We start from the raw sequence: 26612 nt of genomic DNA, 5'->3' as shown, positions 1-26612 counted from the left end.
TACAATAAGGTTCATGGATCACTAGAACTATGGGCCCCCCTCCCATCACTACTATAGAGCAGTGTGCACCCGTGCTCACACTCCACACATGATTTGTCAATGCCCCTCCCTACGGGCTATGGCCTTGCAGCACAGCCTGCTATTCCAATCTTGGCCTCCTACCCAGTTATGCCAGTGCACCTCAGTTCTCACCTGCAGCACCTTCTGCTATTCCAGTTTTGGGTCTTCATACACCTCTGCCACTGCACCTCCTAACTCTCTATCAGAGGTTAGAGTGTGAGGGCTCTTTGCCAGCTGTGTGGCCCTGAAAGTCACACTTGGGCCTTGCAGCTGTTTGTTGTGCATGCTGATTGCGTGAGAGACACTCTGTGCAGAGGGAGACATGGGGTTCCAATGAACATGCATATGCCCACACACAGGTACAGGCCAAGGAAAGCACTGGAGTTTCCCAATAAATTACTGACAATGGCAGTTGTGGCTTTTATTAGTGTTGGATCTTTTCCTCTTTACACAGCAAATGTAATATGAAGGAACCATATGGACAGAGTGGGGTTTAAATAGCCATGTTACCTAACTATATGCAACATCCAAGGCCTACATGTTGCTGCTCTGACATGGATCTGATGACTTTGGAAATACTGTGAGGGCACAAGCTCTTTAAAAGGATACCACCCTACCCACTGAATTTAGGATCCAGAAGGTCTCATTTCCAGTTGTTACTTCAAGACCCATTCAAAGCTATAAAGTTGAATTTCCTCTGATTACGTGACCAAGTCTTGTCATTGCCTCATCCTCCGTGCAGGCTTAGCTCCTGCTCATGCTGAATGGGTTAGCAAAGGGATATTGATTCCAACGGGTTCCTGACACTTGCACATCACTAGTAACTCATCACTGAAAATTCTCACCATTAATAAGCATGTGGATGCCCTTATAATGAGAGGGCAAGATTTGGGTTCCCACGAAGATAGTTTTGTGCTGCTCCAACAATATAATGTAGCTTCAAAGCCAGCTTAACTGAGTTCCTGGGGATTTCCCTGGCAGACAAGAAGTTCCTGGATGGTGTAAGGTGAGTGTAGTTATCTCTGTGCCAACCTCAGTTACAGTCTCCTTTCTGTTGAGGGCAGGACCTGGGGAGTGGGACCAGAGTGTCACAAACTCCAGCCCATCCCTGCCTGCTAGGTCAGCCTATGAGAGCATGGGCAGCTGGAAGTAAAAGAGAACATCCCTGATTGTTCTATTTTGCATCAATGACTGGAGCAGAGCCCAGGAGCTCCACAATCAAGCAATGCAAAGGAAATCTACAGCTAGCTAGGTGCCCTGGCACTCTGGTGCTGTGCCAGGTACAGCATAGCCAGTCACCAGAATCTGGCCCAGTGTGTGTATGCCGTTCCAACTCCCTGGATCTGGCAGCCTACAGAGTGCAGTATAACTCAGCAATTGGACCAGAATATGTGGTTTAAAATTGTTCTTTGCTTTTCCCCTGAAATTGATTATTATAGGCTGTAAACTCTGATAAATAGTGTTTCCTGTTCCAGGCCTTCTCACAGCTAGTGCTAGCCATAGATTCTAGATATACCTAAGAAGCCCTATTCCAGGCCTCGTCCATAGCTGGTGCAAACCCTCTGTGGCTCAATATATTCAGCGGCGTATTATTGCCGAAGCCTAGGCCTGGGCTGGCAAATTTGCAGGGGCGACAAATTTATAATAGCAGCATTTTTGTAATCACAGCATCAGTGACGCCGTGATTCTACCAATCATAGCGCGTATTGAAACCACCAATGACGGCGCGACGCCATTTAGTAAACATACTCATGATAATCCCAAACGTTGTTAATATGACCGGAAGGAAGAAATTAAGCGGTTCTCCGTTTTAAAAAAAATGCTATACAAGAGAAAGAAAGGGAAAATGAAATGAAAGCAAAAATGTGCAAAACAGATTCCTTTGTTGTATCAGTGCCGACAGTCAGACAGAAAAAATAGTTGAAAGTAGTAGTGAAGTAAAAAGTGAAAATATTAGTGTTGATATTGAAAATATTGATGTTTAATAAGTTCATATGGGGTCAGGGGCGGCAATTATTTCACGGCCTAGGGGCGGCAAAATCATTAATCCGCCATGGAATATATTCTTATCTTCACACCCACTTGTTCTGAGGTGAAGTGGCCACTTTAAATGTGTCTCAAATCTATTTCCTAATATACATATATATCTATGGATGAGAGCCCTAGGTCTCTATCTTCCTCTCCCCTGTGCAGGATTGCCAACCCCAAGCATTCAAAAATCATGAGATTTAATACACTCTTATTTTGGGTTCTTTTTCTTTGCCATCTGGTTTCTGAGCCTTTAGGGTATGCTTGGGTCATAGTTTTGAGTTTTTCTCTGAAATCGCGAGGACTAGAAATTTTGTTTATTTTTTTGTATAAAAGTTGAGATGTTCATGTAATCATTTGACTGCAGGAGCTGAGGATTTAAGAGAAAACACTAAATATCATGAGGTTCATAATGAAATTACAAGAGTTGACAAAGATGCTGTCATGTGCCTCTTATTGAGCTAGATTCTGATCTTAGTACATCAGGGTAAATCCAGAGTACTTCCACTGAAGTCACTAGGATAACTACACCAGCCTCAACTGAGATCTGAATCTGGGTCCCGACCTGGAAAATCTGGAGCAATGAATCCACCACAATGTCTTAAATTTAGGGGCTATTTGCCATTAGGACCTTTCCCATCTTGCATAGTATCCATTCATTTCCCCTTCCATCAGGGACATTCTTTTGCTAGATACCCACAGAGCAACACTATTTCTTTCTATTGCATCCCCACAACTGCTGCTGCCCTGTCACCTTCTCAGCAACTTGTGCTATTGAGTATAAGAGGGGTAGCCGTGTTAGTCTGGATCTGTAAAAAGCGACAAAGAGTCCTGTGGCACCTTATAGACTAACAGCTTATGCTCCAATACGTCTGTTAGTCTATAAGGTGCCACAGGACTCTTTGTTGCTTTGTGTTATTGAGAATCCCCTGCATATTGTGCACACACAAGCACCCCTACATGGATAGCAAATGAGATTACCTCAGAAATCAGGTAGTCATGGATTAGTAAGTGGGATCAGGGGCCATAGTAGGGCACCCCAACTAGAGTACACACTGTATGAAGATCATGAGCTCCCTGGCAGAAGGGCACCAGGAAGAAAGAAGACACTGGTGACTGTATCTCACTGCAGTGCTATCTTCTGACAGACAGACAGTGAGGACAGCATGTGGGATTTCCATGCTCCTCCTAATGTGCTGCTTTCACCAAATGTTTTCTGTTCAGACATGTACTTTAGAAAGCACAGATAGGGGTTCAGGGGGGACAAGGGATACATTATGGTGCTAGGTCACCAGTCTGAATGAAAGCTGTTTGTTTGTTCAGTGGCCTGTGTGGAATGAGTCTGGTATTTGTCAGTCCAGGTCCCAGTAGCCAAGTGTCCATATCACAAACAGCACAGTAACAATTAGTGTTAATTGTTGGCAGTCTCAGCGGAGAGACCGAGGGCTGAAAGAGCCACAGAGACTGACCTCCCATGTCTGCCCTAGGAGTGGGCCCTCCTTCCCAGGGCTGAGACATACTGACAGGGCATGAGCTAAACTCATTCAATTGCGAAACAGAGAAGCCCAGGCTCCAGCACTATCATCACTAAACAAAATTTAATGTTCTTAAAAAAATAAAATCAAAGTGTTTTTCCCAAGCCAAAGAATCAGAACGTGCAAACACTCAGCCAAGACTGGAATAATACAGCCAAGATGCAAGTCCAGACCTAAACAGGAAAAGAGTCACCAAAAATGCAGCTGCTACAGATGTAACACTAGAACAGCTTTCAGCAAAGCCAATGGGGGGGGAGGAGAGGGAGGGGAGGGACCGTGAAAAAGTTCAGTGTTGTAAATGTCAAAATTCCAGGTGGCTATAATTGTGTACAATACTAATTGGGCTTTGGCGCTTTTGTTAGGCTGTGATTCCTTCTGGAGGGTAGCGGACTGTTTAGATATTCCCTTGTATTCACTGTTAAAGGGGGGCTCTTCTCTCCCCCTTGTTAGAGCTACTTCCTCCCGCACTCTATCCTGATGTGCCAGGGCTTGGAGAGATGCCCAAGCATCTCATTAGCAGTATTCATTTCCTTGCGTCCAAGATTAATGAGGCGCGGCCACTCCAGATGCTCATCTCAAGTCACGATGGAAATGCAAGTCCTGGCAACTATGCCTTCAAAGAACCAAGGAGAAGGTGAGAGGGAGAGACAGGAGGTTTTTGTGTTGGAAAGGATGTACTTGAGGACAGATTTATGAGCTCTGTTCCTCAATAGCTGTGCACCTGCAAACTTCCAGATCAGCACCCTTATCCACATGGTGTGCAAAATGTAAACAAAATCTCTGTGTGCCGATGAAATCAAAACTTAAGGCCGAACAAATACTGAGGAACAGTTCAGCTAAATTCCCAAGCAGTCAGTGGGGTTAGGTGAGAAGGCAGCAAATAAATACCACAGGATGTAGAGAAATTTAGTGTGCAAACAAAAAGATCAGCTAGGGAATGTGGTTGCCAAATGGAGCAGTCACCCAACTCAGTGACTGGGAACAGGAGCTGGGGTTTACTATGAACCCAGGGCAGCAGGAAAGACAGTCAAAAGACATGCTGGGCTGTATTAGCCAAGGAATGGAATACAAAACCAGAGGCTGCAGCCATGCCACAGTATGCTTTGGCATGGGTAGCTCTTACAAATGAAGCCAGGCTGAGCCAGGCCAGGAGACCTTTTAAGATATCCAGGTATTTCAGGAAGTAGTGTTGATTTTTCACTCACGGGTCTCTTCCCTTTGGATCATCATCGTGTGGGATATTTAAAACGAAACTTAATAAAATACTCATAAACTGAACATGGAGGCACAGTCCTGGCCTGCCTTTATGTCATTACCATGTCAATATTCTGTGGAAAAGTGTATTCACCCTGGTATTCCCAATCGTAGCCACTTGGTAGTTAGTCTATGGCCTCTGACACTGAGACCAGCACAGAATGGTAGCATGGCTGACAGCTGCTGCCAACAGGAAGTTCCAAAGTGCCTTATGGAAGTTTTTAAATACATCTGAGCTTGTATTCATAGTGACGAGGCCACGTTCAATGTAAGAATCTGAGGAGACAGCGGACCAGTCTTTGTTAAAACTATCTGCTGAGGTTTGCATAATATGGGTGTTTAACCTTTCCCGGCTTGGCTGGGGCATGAGCTTCTAAATAGCAGTTATCAAGCCAAGCAGTGATGCCAGCTAAGGGGAGGAGGGTGGTAGGGGAGAATCTTGACAACTGAGACAAACCGTTTCCAAGGGGAATCCCAAACCATTGACCCAAATACATTCTTGGAGGATTCTCCAGAACTGAATGCATTACAGTTCCAGATTAGCAAACGGCATCCAGTATTATTATAATAAAATCCCAGCTCAGCTCCAGTCAGCTTTGTCAACCTATAAACTCATATTTGGTCTCTAAAGCATCCAATTTGCTTGCACCAAATGTAACCACTTATCGCTGCCCCTCAGTGGTCTCAGTTGCCTTGGAAGGCTTTTCTTGGGAAGTTGTCACAGGGTTACTGGCTCTTTAGGGTAAGCAAAGGCCAGTGCACCTGTGGCTGATCAGAACACTCCTCAAATTACTTAATTAATTAGACCCTAGAGCCAGGGCATCTGATTTGAGTACCTTCCTAGGATGGGAGCTTAATTGTGGTGATTAGTCCCGGTGTGAGGAGGAAAGGGCCAAAGGAATAGAGAGAGCTAGGAGTCTAGTAAGGGAGAGTGGACAAGGAAGGACTCTCCTGTAGAAACAGGGTGGCCATTTGCACATCTTCACAATAGTAGACATTCTGGTACTTCTGGGAACAGTGTGGGCCTGCCCCCATTGGTGTAACCCTGCCCTCACTGTTGTGACCTTGCATGCACAGTGAGTGTGAGGCCAGGCCACACAGAGGACACTGTTTTAAAGAGCACAACGCTCCACCTCAACCAGTGTGACCTCACATGTATGGTGTGTGCAAGGTCATGCCACCAAAGGTGGAGCAGTACACTCTTTAAAATGGCATCAGCCATGCCTGATAGTGGATGATATGGCTGGTTTTGTACCAATACAGGACAGGATACAAACCTTAAACAGGACTGTTCAGCTTAAAACAGGATATATGGGCTGCCTGTGTAGCAAGGGACCCACAGGAAACAAACCAAGGTCAGATGGGGAAGAGTCCCGAGGCATGGGGGCCAGCACAGGCTGGAGAGGGACCCACTAGGACAGTGTTTCTCAAACTGGGGTCGCCGCTTGTGTAGGGAAAGCCCCTGGCGGGCCGGGCCAGTTTGTTTACCTGCCCTGTCTGCAGGTCTGGCCAATCGCAGCTCCCACTGGCCGCGGTTCACCGCTGCAGGCCAATGGGAGCTGCTGGAAGCGGTGGCCAGTATGTCCCTTAACCTGCACCGCTTCCAGCAGCCCCCATTGGCCCGGAGCAGCAAACTGCGGCCAGTGGGAGCTGCGATTGGCCGGACCTGCGGACGGGGCAGGTAAACAAACCGGCCCGGCCCGCCAGGGGCTTTCCCTACACAAGCAGCGACCCCAGTTTGAGAAACACTGTCCTAGGAGTAAGATAGGCTATTCAGTGGGGAGCCCTAGAGAGAAGGCTTGAGGAAACTTGTGGATCCCTGTAGAAGAAGGGGAGCAGGCTGGTAAGGTTTATGAAAATTGACTGGAAAGTTTTATGAAAACAGCTGGTCTTTGTAGGGACTAGATTTAGGGGTCAAGACAGTTGAGATTTGTATTTGTTAAATACCCAGTGAAGAGGCTTGATGAAGACCTCAAGGAAGAGAGGCTGGGAGAGGACTGAGTTTGTCCCTGTGAAAGGGGAGAAAGGAACTGTTAATTTGTTATGATGAATTAATAAAACTAGCCCTGAAGAAGATGGTTTTTTGAGTGATCCCGACCTTGTGTATATGATTTGAAATGCCTCTGGGAGAATGGGCACCATTGGTTAGGTGACTCCAGAGCTACAGCTGATCTTTAAGGGGTGCTCCTGCATGGGTCTAGACCAGGGGTGGCCAACCTGAGCCTGAAAAGCACCCAGAATTTACCAATGTACATTGCCACAGTAATGCATCAGCAGCCCCTCCCCCCGTTCCCAGTGCCTCCCACCCACCAGCAGCCCCATCAATCAGTGCCTCCCCCTCCCTCCCGATCAGCTCTTTTGTGGTGTGAAGGAGGCTCTGGGCGGGGAGGATTGAGGGTACTGCTGGCTCAGGGGAGGGGGCAGGAAGGGGTGGAGTGCAGGCAGGCCTGTGGCAGAGCCAGGGGTTAAGCAGTGAGCACCCCTGGCACGTTGGAAAGTTGGCGCCTGTAGCTCCAGCCCCGGAGTCGGTGCCTATACAAGGAGCTGCATATTAACTTCTGAAGAGCCGCATGTGGCTCCGGAGCCACAGGTTGGCCACCCCTGGTCTAGACCCTGACTGAAGGAAACTGATGGAACTGGAGCCAGATGCTCTCTCTGTTGTGTGAAATGCTTCTAGTGGGGAAGGGAGTGCAGCCAGCTGCCTGGCTCCAGCCCCAGAACTAGAAAGGTCCTGTTCCGTTGCTGGTGGTGTTCATGCTCTTGCCACCTGATGCCCCTATTCTGCAGTTAGATGGGATGAAATAATTGCTCTTCATCCAGATGTAATTTTAGCAGAAAAGGAAGCGGCCACAAGACCTTACCTTTCTGAGCTGAATCAGATTAAATCATATCTGAAAGTTTCCCTGATTCCGTCTCTCCTCTCATTATCTTTCACTCTTGTCCTTGGCTACCTGTTGTTCCCTCTCTTACACCCACAGCCCTTGTATTCTTTCCATTCAATTTGCAAATCCTATTTCCTCAATAAGCAGATGCAGTTGCCTGCAGTTGCCATGGCAGCCATTACCAGAGCCCCCGTCTCTAATTAAAGAGAAGAGTTTTGTTCCAGCTGGGCCAGATCCCCCCTCCCCCGATGATTAGCCACAAGCAGGATTTCCCAGGGGAGATTTCCCTAAGCCTTACTTCCTGTTTTAATGGGAAAACAGCAGCTTGTTAAGTTAATTACAGATGATCCTCCCTCTGGGCCCCCAGTTTATCCCAGGCACAGTGTCCTCTTGAAAAGTGCTGAGGGGCTTGTTGGGTGAATCCCAAAGATTTATTTCCACCTGAAACCCAAACCCCTGCAGCACTCTGAATTTGGCTAATGAAGTTTATAGGAAAATGTCAATGTCTGCAAAACTCAACATCAACTAGAACTGCAGTTAAATTGCTTTAAAAAGAAATTAACATGAAACAATGTAAACAAAAGAGTAAAACTTTCCTCTTGGAGTCTGCCATTTTTCTGTTAACAGGCAGGCAGTAAGAGAAATTTGAACAGGATGAAACTCTTTCTGCACTGAAATTAGTGCGGAAAAGCCTGGACTTTGAATGTTGATATTAAGTGTCAATGACTAGGAGGGCAGATACATTTAGTTTATCTAGCTATCATATTTTTATATCTAATCTATTTAAACGTTTATTTGATTGCCCTATGGTGTCTTGGAAATTCAAGTGCAGATAGATAACCCATCCCTCCTCCTCCTGGGGAATGGTGCATCTTTGCACCATCTACTCCCTGAAGTAGTCCTCTGGTCAGACTTGTGAGCTGAAAAAGCAGGGAAGGTGGCAGATATCAGAGGTGCACCATGTCTCGGGAGTGCCGGCTATTTATCTTCACCTGAAACTGACAAAATAAAGAAACACCTGTAAAGTGTAAAACCAAGCTTCACTTTTCTGAACAAAATGTAAAACAATGATGTACAAGTAGAGTTCATAGCTGTGCTTTTCCCTTTGATTTTAATGGAGAATAAGTTTCTTTCTGTCCTAACGGCTCTCACTTCCTGCTGGTAGGAAAAGAATGGAATAACCTCAGAAACATCCACAGCAAGAGAAGCCATAGAATTGCTGCTTCAGTAATCTTTGTTATTTTTATTCCTTTGACATAATGTTGTTGGGATATTTCTCAGTCTGTTCAGTATTTGACAGGAAAATGCCAGTTTCTGTTTGAAGTCAGCACTTTGTTCTAGTCCTAGAAAGCTGGCTCTGTGATAGTCTGGTTGGCTTTGGTGTGGAGCAGCTGCAAGCTGTATTTAGCCAGTGGCCCTTTGCCATCTTTATTTTTGACCAAGAACAGGAGATTTCTATTGTGCATGGCGCAAGGATTTCCTAACTAAACACCCACAGAAATCACAAGTAGATTTTTCCTTATTCAACATGTGCTAAAGAGAAAGTATCAGACTTGGAGTTGTGCTGTGAGGCTCATGTGAGAACAGTGCCCATGAATTCTCCAGACAAAGAGGGGCTTGGTGCCCAACAGAGATGGGGCAGCAGAATTTACACAGTAGGTGCTGCCAATCTGCCACACGATGCTACCAGCAAACTGCAAGGCAGAAAGGAGAAACCTGATTCTGTGTCACCAAGGTGGATCATTAGCATGAAGTGCCCCACAGGCCAGGCCTAAGGTTCTGGAGGCAACAAAATTTACTGCTATGTTTGGGTCTTGTGGGAGGCTTCTTTGCCCCTCCCTCTGGTCAAATCAATGAAGGAGCAACATGAGGTGTAGCCTTTGAAGTGAGACACAGGAGAGAAATGAGAAGCCTAGGAGAACCCCAATCCCAAAGCAGTGTCTCAAGCAGCAGGCGCACTTGGAAGAAAGAACAAACAAAAAAGATTATTTGAAACAAGTTCTGTTCATGGTTTCTCTGTGATTTGTGAGTGGCTCTTGTTGTGTTTGTGATACAGGGACATTCCACATGGTACTTAGGCCTTTTGGAGACATGAAAAGAGCTCCTCTCGTTTTTTCCTGTATGCTTAAGATAATGTCTCTTCTGCCAATGCCTGAGGGAACCCCATCTCCCCTGGCCTATATGGGTCTACTTCCCGTAACATAAGTAGGGCCCTACCAAATTCATGATCCATTTTGGTCAATTTCATGGTCATAGGATTTTAAAAATTGTAAATTTCATGATTTCAGCCATTTAAACCAGAAATTTCACGATGTTGTCATTGTAAGGGTCCTGACCCAAAAAGGAGTTGTGGGGTAGGGGGCTCGCAAGGTTATTGTATGGGGAGCGGTTCTGCTACCCTTACTTATGTGCTGCTGCTGGCGGCAGCGCTGTCTTCAGAGCTGGGCAGCTGGAGAGCAGCAGCTGCTGGCCAGGAGTCCAGCTCTGAAGGCAGACCCACTGCCAGCAGCAGCACAGAAATAAAGATAGCATGGTATAGTGTTGCCACCTTTACTTCTGCACTGCTTCCTGCAGAGCTGGGCCCTCAGTCAGCATCCGCCACATTCTGGCCACCCAGCTCTGAAGGCCACAGCACAGAACTAAGGGTGGCATGGTATGGTATTGCCACCCTTACTTCTGCTCTGCTGCTGGCGGGGCACTGCCTTCAGAGCTGGGCACCCAGCCAACAGCCACCACTCTCTGACTACCCAGCTCTTAAGGCAGCACAGAAGTAAGGGTGACAATACCGTGACCCCCCTAAAATAACCTTGTGACCCCCCACAACTCCCTTTTGAGCAGGACCCCCAATTTGAGAAACGCTGGTCTCCCCCATGAAATCTGTATAGTATAGGGTAAAAGCACACAAAAGACAAGATTTCACAGAGGGAGACCAGAGTTCATGGTCCGTGACACATTTTTCATGGCCGTGAATTTGGCAGGGCACTAAACATAAGGGTTGTTTCAATGAGCTTTTCACCTGCTACTTAACCCAGGAATTGACTCCTGTTCCTGATAGAAGCCCCACATGAATTATTATCCCCAAGCTGTGCCACTGCAGGTGCTGTTTTCTGTGAGTCACAGGAGCAGGTGTTAGTCAGAAGCAGCCTTCAACTGCAGCTTAGACAAGAAACACAGACGGGAAGACACATAAGGGAGGTTAGTCTGGCCCCACCATCCCAGGGATACCCCAGTTGAAAATCTACATGATAAATGTTAACTTGGTTTTAAACTAATGTTGTTCCTTTGTCTTCTAGTGCAGGTGGAGCCAGGAGAAACTTTATTAATGCATTTTAGTGGCACAGAGATATCCCATAATCTACCTATGCCAGATGGGGCAGCAATATTGGTGAGGCCCCTTTGATCCTGGGGGAAAAAGTAGGTGATGTCCTTTTATGGCAGGAAATGTATGCTCAGTAGGAAGCAACTGGTTGTTCATGAACTACACTTGTCGACACATCCACTTCCAATCAGTGCATAGTGCAAGAGACAGTTATAGTAACAAGGCGTCTGGCAAAGAATCTTGGAGTGATTACATGGTGCAGAGGAGGCCGACTTCACCTAACAGAATCCGGTCCTTGCCAGCCTATGTTGACCAATTAGAGTAGACAGCACATCCTATAGGATATTGCATTTGGTTCTGGGAACCTTAATAACAGAAGGATTGTGACAAACTGAAGAGAGTTCAGAAAGAGCTGATAATGATTAAAGAGATCAGAGACTGACTTATAGGGAAAGGTGAAAAGAGTTAAATCAGTCTAGTTTGGCTAAGCAATTAATTAAATGGACAGTGTGATGCATCTACAAATATTAGAAACGTGTAAACACCAAGGAGGTTAGGAATGATTTATGGCAATACAAGGGGATGGGATTTCCCTTTCCCTTATAGAAGAGAAAATGTAGGTTAAATATCAGAGAAAACCTCTAGACAGTGAGATGATAGAAATGTAGGACTGGAAGGGACCTTGATAGGTCATCTAGTCCAGTCCCTTGCACTGAGGCAGAACGAAGTATTACCTAGACCATCCCTGACAGGTGTTTGTCTAACCTGTTCTTAAAAAGCTCCAAAGATGAAGATTTCACAACCTCCCTAGGTAATTTGTCCCAGTGTTTAACTTCCCTGACAATTAGGAAGTTTTTCCTAATATCTAACCTAAATCTCCCTTGCTGCAATTTAAGCCCCTTACTTCTTGTCCTGTCCTCTGTGGATAAAGAGATTAATTTACCACTCTCCCCCTTATAACAACCTTTTATATATTTGACGTAGGGCTGTCAATTAATAGCAGTTAACTCACGCGATTAACTAAAAAAAAATTTATCGCGATTAATTGCAGTTTTAATCACACTGTTAAACAATAGAATACCAATTGAAATTTATTAAATATTTTGGATTTTGTTTACATTTTCATATATATTGTATTCTGTGTTGTAATTGAAATCAAAGTGTATATTATTTTTTATTACAAAGATTTGCACTGTAAAAATGATAAACAAAAGAAATAGTATTTTTCAATTTACCTCATATAAGTACTTGTAGTGCCATCTCTTTATCATGAAAAGTGCAACTTACAAATGTAGAATTGTTTTGTTACATAACTGAACTCAAAAACAAAACAATGTAAAACTTTAGAGCCTAAACCTCCACTCAGTCCTACTTCTTGATCAGCCAATCACTAAGAGAAACAAGTTTGTTTACATTTACAGGAGATAATGCTGCCTGCTTCTTATTTACAATGTCACCTGAAAATGAGAACAGGCATTCACATGGCACTTTTGTAACCGGCATTGCAAGGTATTTACGTACCAGATATGCTAAACATTCATATGCCCCTTCATGCTTCAGCCACCATTCTAAAGGACATGGTTCCATGCTGATGATGCTCGTTAAAAAAATAATGCGTTAATTACTTAGTGACTGAAATCCTTGGGGGAGAATTGTATGTCTCCTGCTCTGTTTTACCTGCATTCTGCCATATATTTCATGTTATAGCAGTCTCGGATGATGACCCAGCACCTGTTGTTCCTTTTAAGAACACTTTCACTGCAGATTTCACAAAACGCAAAGAAGGTACCAATGTGAGATTTCTAAAGATAGCTACAGCTCTCGACCGAAGGTTTAAGAATCTGAAGTGCCTTCCAAAATCTGAGAGGGATGAGGTGTGGAGCATGCTTTCAAAAGTCTTAAAAGAGCAACACTCCGATGCAGAAACTACAGAACCTGAACCATCAAAAAAGAAAATCAACTTTCTGCAGGCGGCATCTGACGCAGATAATGAAAATGAACATGCGTTGGTCCATACTGCTTTGGATTGTTATCGAGCAGAACCCATCATCAGCATGGACACATGTTCCCTGGAATGGTGGTTGAAGCATGAAGGGACATATGAATCTTTAGTGCATCTGGCACGTAAATGTCTTGCAACGTCGGCTACAACAGTGCCATGCGAACGCCTATTCTCACTTTCAGGTGACATTGTAAACAAGAAGCGGGCAGCATTATCTCCTGCAAATGTAAACAAGCTTGTTTGTCTGAGTGATTGGCTGGACAAGAAGTAGGACTGAGTGGACTTGCAAGCTCTAAAATTTTACATAGTTTGATTTTTGAATGCATTTTTGGTACATAATTCTACATATGTAAGTTCAAATTTCATGATAAAGAGATTGCACTATTGTACCTGTATGAGGTGAATTGAAAAATACTATTCCTTTTGTTTTTTTACAGTGCAAATACTTGTAATCAAAAATAAATATAAAGTGAGCACTGTATACTTTTTATTCTATGTTGTAATTGAAATCAATATATTAGAAAATGTAGAAAACCTCCAAATATATTTAAATAAATGGTATTCTATTTTTCTTTTTCTGTGCGATTAATTTTTTTAAGCGTGCGATTAATCGCGATTAATTTTTTTAATCGCTTGACAGCCCTAATTTGAAGACTATCATCATGTCCCCCCTCAGTTTTCTCTTCTTCAGACTAAACATAGAATCATAGAAGATTAGGGTTGGAAGAGACCTCAGGAGGTCATCTAGTCCAACCCCCTGCTCAAAGCAGGACCAACATCAACTAAATCATCCCAGCCAGGGCTTTGTCAAGCCGGGCCTTAAAAACCTCTAAGGATGGAGATTCCACTACCTCCCTAGGTAACGCATTCCAGAGCTTCACCACCCTCCTTGTGAAATAGTGTTTTCTAATATCCAACCTAGACCTCCCCTCACTGCAACTTGAGACCATTGCTCCTTGTTCTGTCATCTGCCATCACTGAGAACAGCCGAGCTCCATCCTCTTTGGAACCCCCTTTAAGTAGTTGAAGGCTGCTATCAAATCTCCCCTCACTCTTCTCTTCTGTAGACTAAACAAGCTCAGTTCCTCGCCTCTCCTCGTAAGTGTTCTGCCCCAGCTCCCTGATCATTTTCGTTGCCTGCCACTGGACTCTCTCCAATTTGTCCACGTCATTTCTGTAGTAGGGGGCCCAAAACTGGACTCAATGCTCCAGATGTGGCCTCACCAAAGCCAGATAGAGGGGAATAATCACTTCCCTCGATCTGCTGGCAATGCTCCTACTAATGCAGCCCAATATGCTGTTAGCATTCTTGGCAACAAGGGCACACTGCAAACCAAATCCAGTTTTTTTTCAATCTTTCCTCGTAGGTCATGTTTTCTAGACCTTTCATCATTTTTATTGCTCTCCTCTGGACTTTCTCCTATTTGTCCATGTCTTTCCCAAAGTGTGGTGCCCAGAACTGGAAACAATACTCCAGCTGAGGCCTTATCAGTGCTGAGTAGAGTGAAAAAATGACTTCTTGCGCCTTGATCACAACACTCCTGCTAATACATCCCAGAATGTTGTTCGCTTTTTTGCAACAGCATTACAGGTTGGCTCCAATTTAATTTGTGGTCCACTATAACCCCTTATCCTTTTCTGCAGTACTCCTTCCTAGGCAGTCATTTCCCATTTTCTGTTTGTGCAATTCATTATTCCTTCCTAAGTACTTTGCATTTGTCCTTATTGAATTTCATCCTATTATTTCAGACCATTTCTCCAGTTTGTCAAAATCAGTTTTAATTCTAATCGTGTCCTCCAAAGCGCTTGCAACCCCTCCCATATTGATATCATCTGCAAACTTTATAAGTGTACTCTCCATGGATCTATGCCATTATCCAAATCATTTATGGGGATATTGAATAGAACCAGACCCAGGATAGATCACTGCAGGACCCACTCAATATGCCCTTCCAACTTGACCATTGATAACTATTCTCTGAGTATGGTGTTCCAACCAGTTGTGCAACCACCTTAGAGTAGGTTCATCTAGACTATATTTCCCTAGTTTGCTTATGAGACAGTCATGTGAGACAGTATCAAAAGCCTTATCAAAGTTGTGATATATCACATCTACTGCTTTCCCCCATCCACAAGACTTGTTACCCTTTCAAAAAGGGATATTAGTTGGTTTGATGTGATTTGTTCTTAACAAATCCATATACTGGCATGATGTACCAAATCCCAAGGTAGGATATACTGTTCTCAGCTGTGAAATAGTCTCCTGAGGGTAGGTATTGAAGTTCCATTACTAGATAAAGTCAAGGAGAATGGGAGACTGTGGGAAACAATCTGGCCCTGGCCGTGAGCTGACTACATCCTAAATGGCCCTTTCCATCCCTACTGTCTAACTGAAATCCTTGGCATGATAGAAAAGAACAGACCTTGCACAGGCTGTGTATGGCTGCTCCAGGCATTCAAGATTTCAAGTGCTGTATGTCAACTTTGGGTCATTTGGCCACCATTGTGTCCATCTCCCTCTTAAAGACTTCAGAGAAGGTCTTGCTGTTGCCTTTGGTACTGCAGATAGTGCCATTTGGGTGGCTTCAGTCCTCACAGAATATTTATTTTACAGATCTAGTTTCATTTTTGTATGAATCCATGTGCAGAAATTCTATCTCCCTTTGGCACAAAGCTATGGTGTAGCCCAGAAAGTAAACAGAATGCAATGGAGACTTGACTTGCAGATCAGCTATTTGTGATATCTTTGCATCCTCTTGTGAGGGGTTGCATCAAGGAGTTCTTTGCCTTCAGCATGTCACATTCAGCATGTCACATCTGCTGTTCATGCTCATGGTGAGAGACATCTGTTCTGGAGTTGGTCAAATAATGAATGATATTCCCTGCAAATTTGACACCTTTTTCCTCTTCATGAATCATTCATGGACAGATCTTGATTTTTGTGAATGTGTACACTATTGGTTAGTATTCACACCAGAATTTATATGAACAAATTTCATCCTATGAGCTATGTGCAAACTGTTCACCCATTCACTATTCATTACCCATGGATTGGGAGGGGTCCCCTAAGCCACATGGTATGACCCCAATAACAGCAAACTGAACTCAACACTTTCAGGCTCCTAAATATTTAGGAATCACTTCCTATTTTATTCAACCATATTCTGCTCTGTGCACAGGGAAACAGTGGATTCCCGTGAACACACACAGGTGCAGGATGAGAAAAGCGTGGGAGCTTCCCAGTAAGTTGCTGTTATACTAGTTCAATTGGGGCTATTATCAGTGTCTAAAACTGTCTGTTAATTCCAGTTGATGCTTCAAGACATGTTCAAAGTAGAAAGTTGAATCTGCTCCAACTATGAGATCAAGTCTGGAGCTGGCCATACTCTCTCCATTGTCCCCATCTCCACTGCAGGTTTACGGCAGCTCCTGATCACAATGAATAGGTTAGTGAAGGGAGAACAGTAATAGTGATTCATGTCAACCTGCAGAGTGGTTATCTAATATCAGTCAATGGAGAATAGAATGAAACCTTTATGAAAAAATCCCACTGAATTTAATAGGAATAAAGCCAAACAGGTTGTATACAAATTACTGTAAAAATGTAAAGAATACTATAAAGAATAAAATCCTTTCTTTATATTTTTTAATTATTTTTGGAGCTATATAACAGGGAGATAATTCTCTGTTTCATAGATTTTAAATCCAGAAGGAACCATCATGATCTTCTAATCTCACTTCCTGTGACGTTGTCTAATTAAAATATAACTATGCAAACCATTGTTGCTACCACTGTTATATAATTGCAACAAATCTTATACATAGTGTAACACATGGCCAGAAAGGGTTAAGCATCCTGCAGGCTAAATGACCCAAAGCCAACCATTAAAGACAGGTTAGAAAGTATGTGAATGGTAATTAGGGCTATTCCCTCCGAGATAGGCTAGAACTTTGAAGTGCAAACCTGTATTGTTAGAGAATTAGAGATTATACTAATTGTGTGTGTTTACTTATATCTTGTTTAATAATTAGCCATGTAAACAGACAGTTCCTGTCTGTCACTATAGCTATTGATTCAGAGATATAAAGGGAATATTAACATTTAGATGAATCTTGAATGCAATAATGTCATTGTCTATATGTCTCTTTAAAGTTTGTGATAGACTGCCTAATGGATAAATAATTTGATGTTAATCCATGTAGTTAATTACTGGTGAAGTTTAGGAAACTGAAGGTTACATCAAAAGCCTATTTTTCACCTAGGACTGTATGATCAAATGGCTGCTAGAAAAATGTATAAAAGACCCTTGGGTCCTGATCCTGTCATCTCAGATCTGCTTGAGGCTTCATGCAGGGGAAGCCTAAGTCATAAGGATTGAGATCCCAGTCCTGACTGGACCACCCTGAATATAAACATTGGACTATAACCCATGAACTGTTTCTGAAAGAATTCTTTGCAACTACAAAGCTCACTATCTCTGCTATGAATCTGAATCTCAAGAATTGTACCCATGTTTGTATGTATACTGATCTTTTAACTATTCTCTCTCTCTCTTTTTCTTTTTTAATAAATTTTAGTTTAGTTAATAAGAATTAGCTGTAAGCACGTGTTTGGGTCAGATTTGGAATATTCATTAACCTGAGAGGTAATGTGTCCGATCTTTGGGATTGGTAGAACTTTTTTATATGATAAATAAGATTTTCAGTAATCCTCATCATAGTTGACTCGGGTGTCTGGATGGAGGCCTAAGGCTGGGTTACTTCAAGGGAACTGTATTGTTGGCTTCTGGGTAACCAGTGAGGTATTATAGAAGCTGTTTTGTGCTGTTTTGGTCAATCTAAATATTGGAATATCCACCAGCTTTGGGAATTGTCTGCCCCATTCTTTGCAGTTTGCCCTAATTGAGTGACCTCAGTTGACTCCCCTGGGACTCTGGTAACATTTCCTATGGCATAACATAGGCCATAGAATTTCACCTAGTGACTCCTGCACCTAACCCAACAACCTGTGATTGAATTAGAGCATATTTTTAGAAAAACATCCAGTCTTGATATAAAGACTTCATGAGATGCAGTCTTAAATATTAAATCCTATAGAATGACAGAAAATTTCTCTAGAAAAGTTATCATTTCCTATTAACTTTTATAGGATTTTACTATGAGGACAAAGTTATTTCTCCTGTGGCCTAGTCAGGCTCTGAACCCAGATTTTAGTGTAGTAACACACTGTGCCCTCCATCCTCCCTGTCTGCTTTCATTTGTATGAATGTGACTTTTCTTATCCCACTGCTTTGATAATAGAACTAAAAGGCCCTGCAGATTCCTGCTAATGCAAGATGGAATGGGATGAATGCACCCTCTAATGGAGAAGACAGGAATAAATCTTTCCTAGGCATCAGAATAGAGAAATTGTATTTTGGATTCCTCATAGTGCGAGATATTTTATTCCAAGAAAGTTCCTTGGGGAGGACCCTTTGTTGTCAGATGACTTTGCAACTGACCCATCTCTAGAGTTTGTTGCTATCACATTCCCTGCCAAAATGCCCACTTCTTAAATTTATTCCCCATTTGGTTATCATTTCCCAATGCTAGGCCTCACCCTGAAGTCATTCCAGATACTGTTCCCAAATGGTATTACACTACATTTTAAAGAGGGAGAGAGAGAGAGAGAGCCGCTAACTACAAGCACATGTCACTAGCAGTTTATCTGATGGTTGTTCTTCCACCACTGTAACCCTTGCCTTCCCACACCCCCTTCCTTCATTTATTACCATTGCATGTTGTGTCATTTCCACAGCAAGCTGCTTGGGGCAGAGACCTGTCACTCATTTGTTCTCTAAAGTGCCATGCATACCTATAGTGTTGTATAAGTAATAATATTGCACTGATAGGCACATAGAGATTGCCACACTGGACCAGAGCAGCAGTGCATCGAATCTGGGATCCTGTCTCTAACAGTGACCAGTGCAGGGCCATCCCTAGCTATTCTGGGGCCCTACGCAGCTCCCCTGTGGGGTTTGTGTGGGGGGCCCCGGGCCTTTGCAGGGGAGGAAGCGGGGGGGCTGTCCCCAGGGCTCCGGGGGGGAGGGACAGGGCTCTGGGGGGGGCAGGGAAGAACTGAGTTGTGGGGCAGGGGGGAACCACCCCCCAGCACTCAATGGCGGCGCGGCTGGGTCTGGGTCTGCACTTCCCGCCACCGGTGAGTGCAGACCCGGGTCATGCTGCAGAGCTCAGGGGAGTGGGGGTGGAGCAGGGGTGGGAAGCGGCGGAGTGGGGGCCCTGGGGAAGAGCCAGAGCAGGGGTTGGAGCAGCATGCAGCTGCGCAGGGCACCAGGAAATTTGGGGCACCAAATTTCCTGGTGCCCTACACAGCTGCCTACTTTGCGTATGGGTAAGGACAGCCCTGGACTAGTGCCACATAGTTCAGAAATAGACTCCGATATCTCCACAGTGGACAACTATGGGATAAACTGCTGCTATAGGAATTTTCTTAATTTCCTCTATTACTTAATTGCTGGCCCTGAACCATGAGGTTTTACTTCTCTTATCGCTTTTTTTTATCCTGTCTAGTATAATGGTTTATGTTCTCATTGTTCACGGAAACCTTGCTGGAATCCTACTAAGGTCTTGGTCCCAGTGATTTCTAATAGCAATGATGGAGGCTTCATGTCCCAGACGGCCAGCCCCTTTAAGGGGATATAGGCCCAACCCCAACTGTGACACAATTAGCTCACCTCCTGAAAATGAAGGTCCTGTGATTTGTGAGTAATATCACCAACCAGTCCTTCTGGGGAAAAGAGAAGAGCAGAGGCCCATGGAAGAGCTGGAAGAAGTTAAAGGCTCCTGCAGGCTGCAGAGACCAAGAAAGTTCCTGCAGGGGACACTGGGGCACCAGGGGGAGGCCAGACTCCCGAAGAAGGACTGGGGGGGTGAGGGGCTGGATATAGAGAGGAAGAGAGACACATACCCCCAGGGAGAAAGGATTGGATCCAGCTGGAGACTGGAGTGAAGACTTTGTTTCTTTTGGATCACTAGTGGAGGGACACTATTGAGTTATGTTCTGGAAAGACTTGATTGCCAGCCTGGGTGGAACCAGTGTGGATGGTGGTGTCAACAGGCCCGGGTAGAAACACAACACAAGCACCAGAAGGAGGGTTGTGGAATTCCCTTAGTTAGGAGGAAAGGGCCACTGGAAATCATGCGTAGGATTAAATAAATTAGACCCCAGCCATAAGGGGAGACTTGTTTTGAATACCTTGGACTGTGAGGAGCTTATTGCAAAGGTGTGAGAAAGGGAAACAAAGGCAGGGTTGTGCAGCACCCCCTCCCCACCAGGCCACAAGGAGGGCTCTCTGCAGGCAATGACACTATCACACCTCATTTATTTAACTGGGGTTTTGACTAACTTGGAAAACTAATCACCCTTTCTAAAGTCTACCATTGCCACAGGCCTGCCTCCACAGCCATCCCCTGAATGGTCCTGCTTCAAGCCCCAGTGCCCTGCCTCCTCCTGTTCCCTCCAAACAATGGACTGATCAGGGAGATGTGTGTGTCAAATCTTACACTACTGCAGCTTATGCTTGTTGTGGGGATAAACAGAGACATGTCTCTAAACCTGTCAATCCAGCACCTCAATCTCACCTGCATTGTTTTCCCTTTCAAAGGAAAGTTAAATTACAAATGCCAAATGACATTCTGCTTGTGTTTGGTAGCAGAAGGAGAACCAGCAATCTGCGGCTAGTGGACCTACAGGTTGCACCTGATAGCACAGGGATAAAAACTGGGGTCTAACATCTATTGGATGCTGCTTTAAGCAATACTACAGATTATGTTTTTCCTGGTGAATTAGGTATGTCCTATTGAAGTGAAGCATTTGGGCCAGAATTAGTCACTTCAGCTACAAAGTTCTGCAACCCCAAGGAGGTGGGAATGCTGGCATGCCTTCACCTCACCCTGGGATACATGGGAGATTTGTGCAATTTTGTGTCATATATTTTCTTGCTGCCTCTTGGTCATTCACAGCAAAAGTGATAACACAGGCTCTAGCACAGCACAGGGGTTCGAGCTAATAGAGTTTCTGTGCCATTGGATCATACAATGGGAGCTTTCAGTGCTGTGGGAGCCTGTGCTAATTCAGAAGGCTGATAGGAGCTTATTCTCAGTCTTTCCCCCGGGGAAACCTCCAACACCTGACCCTAGGGTCTCCAACAGCCAGTCCCTAAATACTTCATACTAGCAAAGGCAGGAAATGTCCATCTGAGCTAGCTTGTCAGCAGGGCCGGCTCCAGGCACCAGCGTAGGAAGCTGGTGCTTGGGGCGGCCAATTCAAAGGGGAAGCACTCCCTCCGGTATCGGGGCGGCACGTCCAGGTCTTTGGCAGGAATTCGGCGGCGGGTCTCTCATTTCCTCTCTTCCTCTTTGAGCTGCCGCCGAATTGCCGCTGAAGAAGCGGAGCGATTGAGCTGCCGCTGAAGTGCCACCGCTCGTCTTATTTTAATTTTTTATTTTATATTTTTGCCGCTTGGGGCAGCAGAAAAGCTGGAGCCGGCCCTGGGACTATGGGTCCCAGCCAGGTCTAACCATGCCCAGCTGATGTTAACTGCTCCACTTCATTCCGCAAAGCCTCACTTTCCTGGGCTCTGACAGCAGCTGAGCAATGAAAAGGAAGATGCCCTCCCCTGCTGCAGGGTAAGATAAGGAGTTTCACCCTGATATACCCTTGCTGGGTTGCCAGTGGAGATATCTGTAGGCACCTGTTCTGCTTTGTACTGGAATACATTAGGCTGTTTGGGGTACCTGGCTGGGTATTGGGATACTTAGACAGAGGGAAGGAGTAGCAAAGAACTTGGGAATGGGTTCTTGTAAGTGGGATACTTCCAGGACTGGGTAATTCCAGACAGTGCATGTATCACTAACTCAGCATTACTTTGGTTTGCATGATAAAATAGATACACAGTAGGACAGATGCTCCGTGAGGCCTCTGTGGGGTTAACATGGAGCAGCTAGTCCTGATGATTTTGCATGCAGAAGTGAATTTGCTTCTTTTGGGTGTTCTGTGTTGACCAACATCGTGTGTGATTATGTCACAATGTGTCCTATTAGACATTCCGATTTGGGTTGTGAAAGTGCTCACCTCTTCCATTGAACTGCACCTTGAATTGAATGGGTGATAGAGCATGGGATACCAGGAATCAGCTTTCTCAGCAGAGGGTGGCTGACTGTGGAATTACCTCTCAGAGGAGATCACAGTGAACCCAGCCTTCTGCGGAAGTCTTTCAAATTGTACATATGGCACACTTATCTAATCTACCTTCATCCTCCCTCTCCCTTCCATCCTAGTGCTTGTTATAATTATTTCTTGTGTCTTGTTTCAGTTTAGACCAGGGTGGCAAGACTGTGGCTCGCAAGACACATATGTCTCTTTTACTGTTAAAGTGAGGCTCATGGAGATCCCCAGGCCCCTCCTCCCCCATTCTCCACTTACCAAACAGGGGTGGAGGAGCTCGGGACCTCTGCCTTGCGGCGGGGTGGTGGGATAGGGCCTTCTGCCCAGTGGAGGGGGCGGGTCTCAGGGCTTCAGCCCCACAGGGCACACCTGCCAGGGCTCAGGGCTTCAGCAGGAGTGGGGCTGCAGCCCCAAGCCCTGTCAGGCACCTCCTGTGGGGATGAAGCCCTGAGACCCAGCAGGTGCGCCCCGGCTCTTGAACTTCTGAAGATTGTCGTATGCAGCTTGGCGCATCAGTAAGTTTGGCCACCCCTGGCTTAGACTGTAAGCTCTCTGGGAAAGGGTGAATGTCTTCCTATGTGTCTGTGCAGCCCCCCACACAAAGGGGTCCTGTTCCTAAGGGGGGTCTTGTGGTGCTACCATTGTATAAACAAATACTAATAATATCCTCTCTGTACAAATGAGGGCTGACAAAAGAGTAAAAGATTCTTGTAAAATTCCAAGTAAGGAAACTGAATGTAGAAGAACAAGATTCATTTCAACATACACAAAGATTTACCCAGTTCTCATTGAACAACATGGGAATCTTTCTATTAAACTTCAATAAGTGTTGGATGTGGTCCTTAATATGTGTCTTAATTTTGTATTCAATGCCTAGATATTATAGTGATATGTGCACTAGGGATGCTGGTTTCTTGCTGTTGTTGTCATGGATTGCATGGAAAATGGGAAATTGACCATTTTCTGTGAAAAACATGAGATCTCTGTTTCCAAGAAACTTTTCACCAATTTCCGCTTACTGTGCATATACCTGAGATGGGGATGTGGCAGAGTGAGCAAGGAGACAAGTGGATATGGAGCCTTAGAGGGAGCCGTCTGGCCTGCTCTTCGGTTCTCAAGCTGAGCCCGCAGATCAGACCACTGAGGGCAGTGGGAAAGAAACAACGGGAAAAAGCAAACAATGAAGCTTAGGAGGAAAGGGGACTAGTCCCACAAAGAGGAACGCTTTATTAACAAATCATTGGAACAATTTACCAAGATTTGTGGTAAATTCTCCATCACTGATCATTTTTAAATCAAGATTGGGTGTTTTAGTAAAAGATCTGCTCTAGGAATTATTTTTGGGGAAGTTCTATGGCCTGTGTTATCCAGGAGGTCAGACTAGATAATCACAATGGTCCTCTCTGGTCTTAGAAACTATTAATCTATTTTCTCTGGTGGGGAGGGGCATCTCCATTAGCCAGTTCTTGAGGGGTATTTCCTCTCCCGCACTATTGCATGGTTTTGACTCCTTTGGGGAAGGCAGACCTTGCCTATGCTGTTTGCACTAGAGGAGTTGCTGCTGTTGATAAGCTTGATAGACGTCAAAGCCAGAGTTTATGGCATACATGGAGTATGAATGTTGAGGCAGGCACAAGCGGAGCCTAAGTTACAAGCTACACGCAAGCTAGCCTTTGATTCTGAGAGTTTTGCAAAGTTCAGCTCTAACCAGCTAAAAGATGAATGTAAAATCCCCATTTAGGGGCATACAGGAACATTTCTAGCACCGGTTAAAGCATTGTTTGGTATGTATTGGCAATTAAAATACATTTGTAAAATGCAATGTTGCCCATGAGATATGCCCATCTGAACCAAGAGAAATGGCATGTTTTCCATGAATAAAGGATTCCACCTAAACAACAGGTAAATGGATGTAGAAGATTAAATAGATTTAACAGTGAAGCAGAAGAGGAAGAGGCCATTCTAACTAACAATGAGCTACCTCTTATTAACACCATTCAGAATAAAGTGTACGGCAGGATTGGTAATATCCACAAATCTCCCCAGTGGCTGGAACTAGTGTAGATTTTCCAGGAGTCATACACATATGGGTATTTTCAAACTGGACCACTCCAAAGGTCCATCAAGCCAACTCTCCAGTCTCCAGCAGTGACCAATGCTGAACACCTCAAAGGAAGGTGTAAAATCCCTATAATGATTATTATTGTGCAGTATTGTCCCAGAGGTAAACTCCAGCTGGTGAGCAGTTTACATCCTGAAGTGTGAGGATCAAGAAGCCGGGTAATTTTATCTTATCTAGTGTCACCGCAGGTGCTATTCTGATTCATATAAGTGTGCGTGTGTCTTTAATACCTCTGTCAATTGTTATTTGTTGTGGGGTTGCTCACAAGGGCTAGATTTCATATCCTGATTTGTTATACTGGCTGCCGATGCTGGTTTGTTGTTGTAGCGTTTCTCATTAATGTTGGGCTGCACAATATAGTTTGTTATTGTAGGGCTACTTACCAGGAACCAAGCTACCAGTGTTATTTTGTTATTTGTAGGGTTGCTTATGACTCATGGTCATAAGAGGAAAAAGCATTTCCACACTTATTTTTAAAGAGGAAACAAATAATTTCACGAATTTTGCAAACAGGTGAAATTTTGAGCCTACCAACCTTGACAGTGTCACTAAAGCCTCTAATGAATCATGTCTAAGGACCTACAAGTGGAGGACAGTAGCCTATCTGTTCATTTGCTTTACTCATGTAGATGTTTTAGGTTGTGAATTGAATTTCACACTAACATCTTTCAGTTTGCTTTAAATGAAACAGTTAATTCAATAAGTAACCCTGATGTATTAACAAATATTTATTGAGATTAAACAGTGAGATAAGAGCTCACCATTCATCTGCCTTTAACTTGCACTAAGCCCCAAGATTATTAAATGGTTTTAATATACATGTTTTTGCTGATGTGATGTTGTGTCTTGCGGTGTCTTGTTTTTTCCCTTAGGCTGTCTACAAGGCCTGGCTGTGCTCCGAGTATTTCAATGTGACACAACAACAGTGCCAACACCGGATTCCATGCAAGCAATACTGCCTGGAGGTGCAGACCAGGTGCCCCTTTGTGTTACCTGACAATGATGAGCTGATCTATGGAGGATTGCCTGGTTTCATCTGTACGGGTAAGAAGGTCATGAAATTAGGACAGGTGTCCCCGTAATGACTTCTTGTCTCCTGCCCATTGTACATGTCAGGAAACGGAGGAAATACAAAAAGACAGGCGGACAAATGTGTGGGGTGGATGGGGAGGATTTTCAACTCATGTTCGAGTAATAAGTTCCATTTCTCTAGAGCCTTTCACCCTGAAGACTCCTATAGCACTGTACCATGGGCCAAATCTTGTGTAAGGACTTCAGGATTTGGTCATATATATAAAATAAATATATATTTAGGAAGTACATTATCCAGTATTGAAATATTTCCATCTCTGAGGTGAAATATAGCTGTTCAGCAGCCTCACAGCAACACTACCTGACAGTTTAGGGCAGGAAGTGAAAAACAGTCCCACTGCTAACTGAAATTTCAAGGGTCTATTTAGTGAGGCAAAATGTGACTGGGTTAAAGTTTGACCAGCTCATTGACACTAACTGCTACAAAAGATGTCAGAGGATTTCCTTTTTTAAAGTGTGTTTAGTATTCATGGCAGGTGCTCAGAGAGTGAAGTCCTCTATTTATCCATCCATACAACAGGTACAGTATAGTTAGGGGCAGTCAGGGCCGGCTCCAGGCACCAGGCAACCAAGCACGTGCTTGGGGCGGCACCTGGTAAGGGGTGGTCAATCTTGGGGTGGCGGGGGGCAACGAGGCGCGGCGCTCGGCGGTGGGGGGGGGGTCAGCAGCGCGGTGCTCGGCGGGGGGTGTTTGGCAGCGCGGTGTTCTGCAGGGGGCGGGGGGTGTTTGGCGGCGCAGCGCTCAGCAGGGGGTGTTTGGCGGTGCTCCGTGCGGGCGTGGGGTTCAGGAGTGCAGCGCTGCATGGGGGGGTGGAGGTGTTTGGCGGCGCGGTGCTCCACGGGGGGCAGGGGTGTTCGGCATCGGGGCGGGGGGTGTTTGGCAATGCGGCAGAGGGGCGGGGGCTGTTCAGCAGCGCAGCGCTCGGCGGGGGTTTCGGCGGCGTGGCACTCCGCGGGGGGCGGGGGTATTCGGCAGCATGGCAGGGGACGGGGGCTGTTCAGCGGCCCTCCGCACGGGGGGGGTTCAGCAGCGCGGCGCGGGGGGGTGTTTGGCAGGGGGGCGGGGGCTGTTCGGCGGCGCAGCGCTCGGCA

General features: G+C 44.9%; 1 protein-coding gene across 2 annotated transcripts in view; it reads left to right on the top strand.

Moving 5' to 3' along the window:
* Nucleotides 1–26612, top strand: part of NALF2 (NALCN channel auxiliary factor 2) — a 90421-nt gene that overhangs the window by 54172 nt on the left and 9637 nt on the right. For both annotated transcript variants that reach the window (XM_005284518.4, XM_042853301.2), the window contains one exon: nucleotides 25301–25472. In XM_005284518.4, coding sequence (XP_005284575.1) covers nucleotides 25301–25472 — 172 coding nt within the window. The remainder of the gene's footprint in view (nucleotides 1–25300; nucleotides 25473–26612) is intronic.

The sequence above is a fragment of the Chrysemys picta genome, chromosome 9 (assembly GCF_011386835.1).
Source record: "Chrysemys picta bellii isolate R12L10 chromosome 9, ASM1138683v2, whole genome shotgun sequence".
Classification (NCBI taxonomy): domain Eukaryota; kingdom Metazoa; phylum Chordata; order Testudines; family Emydidae; genus Chrysemys; species Chrysemys picta.
Note: the sequence above shows the minus strand (reverse complement) of the source record. Positions and strands in the feature narration are given on the sequence as shown.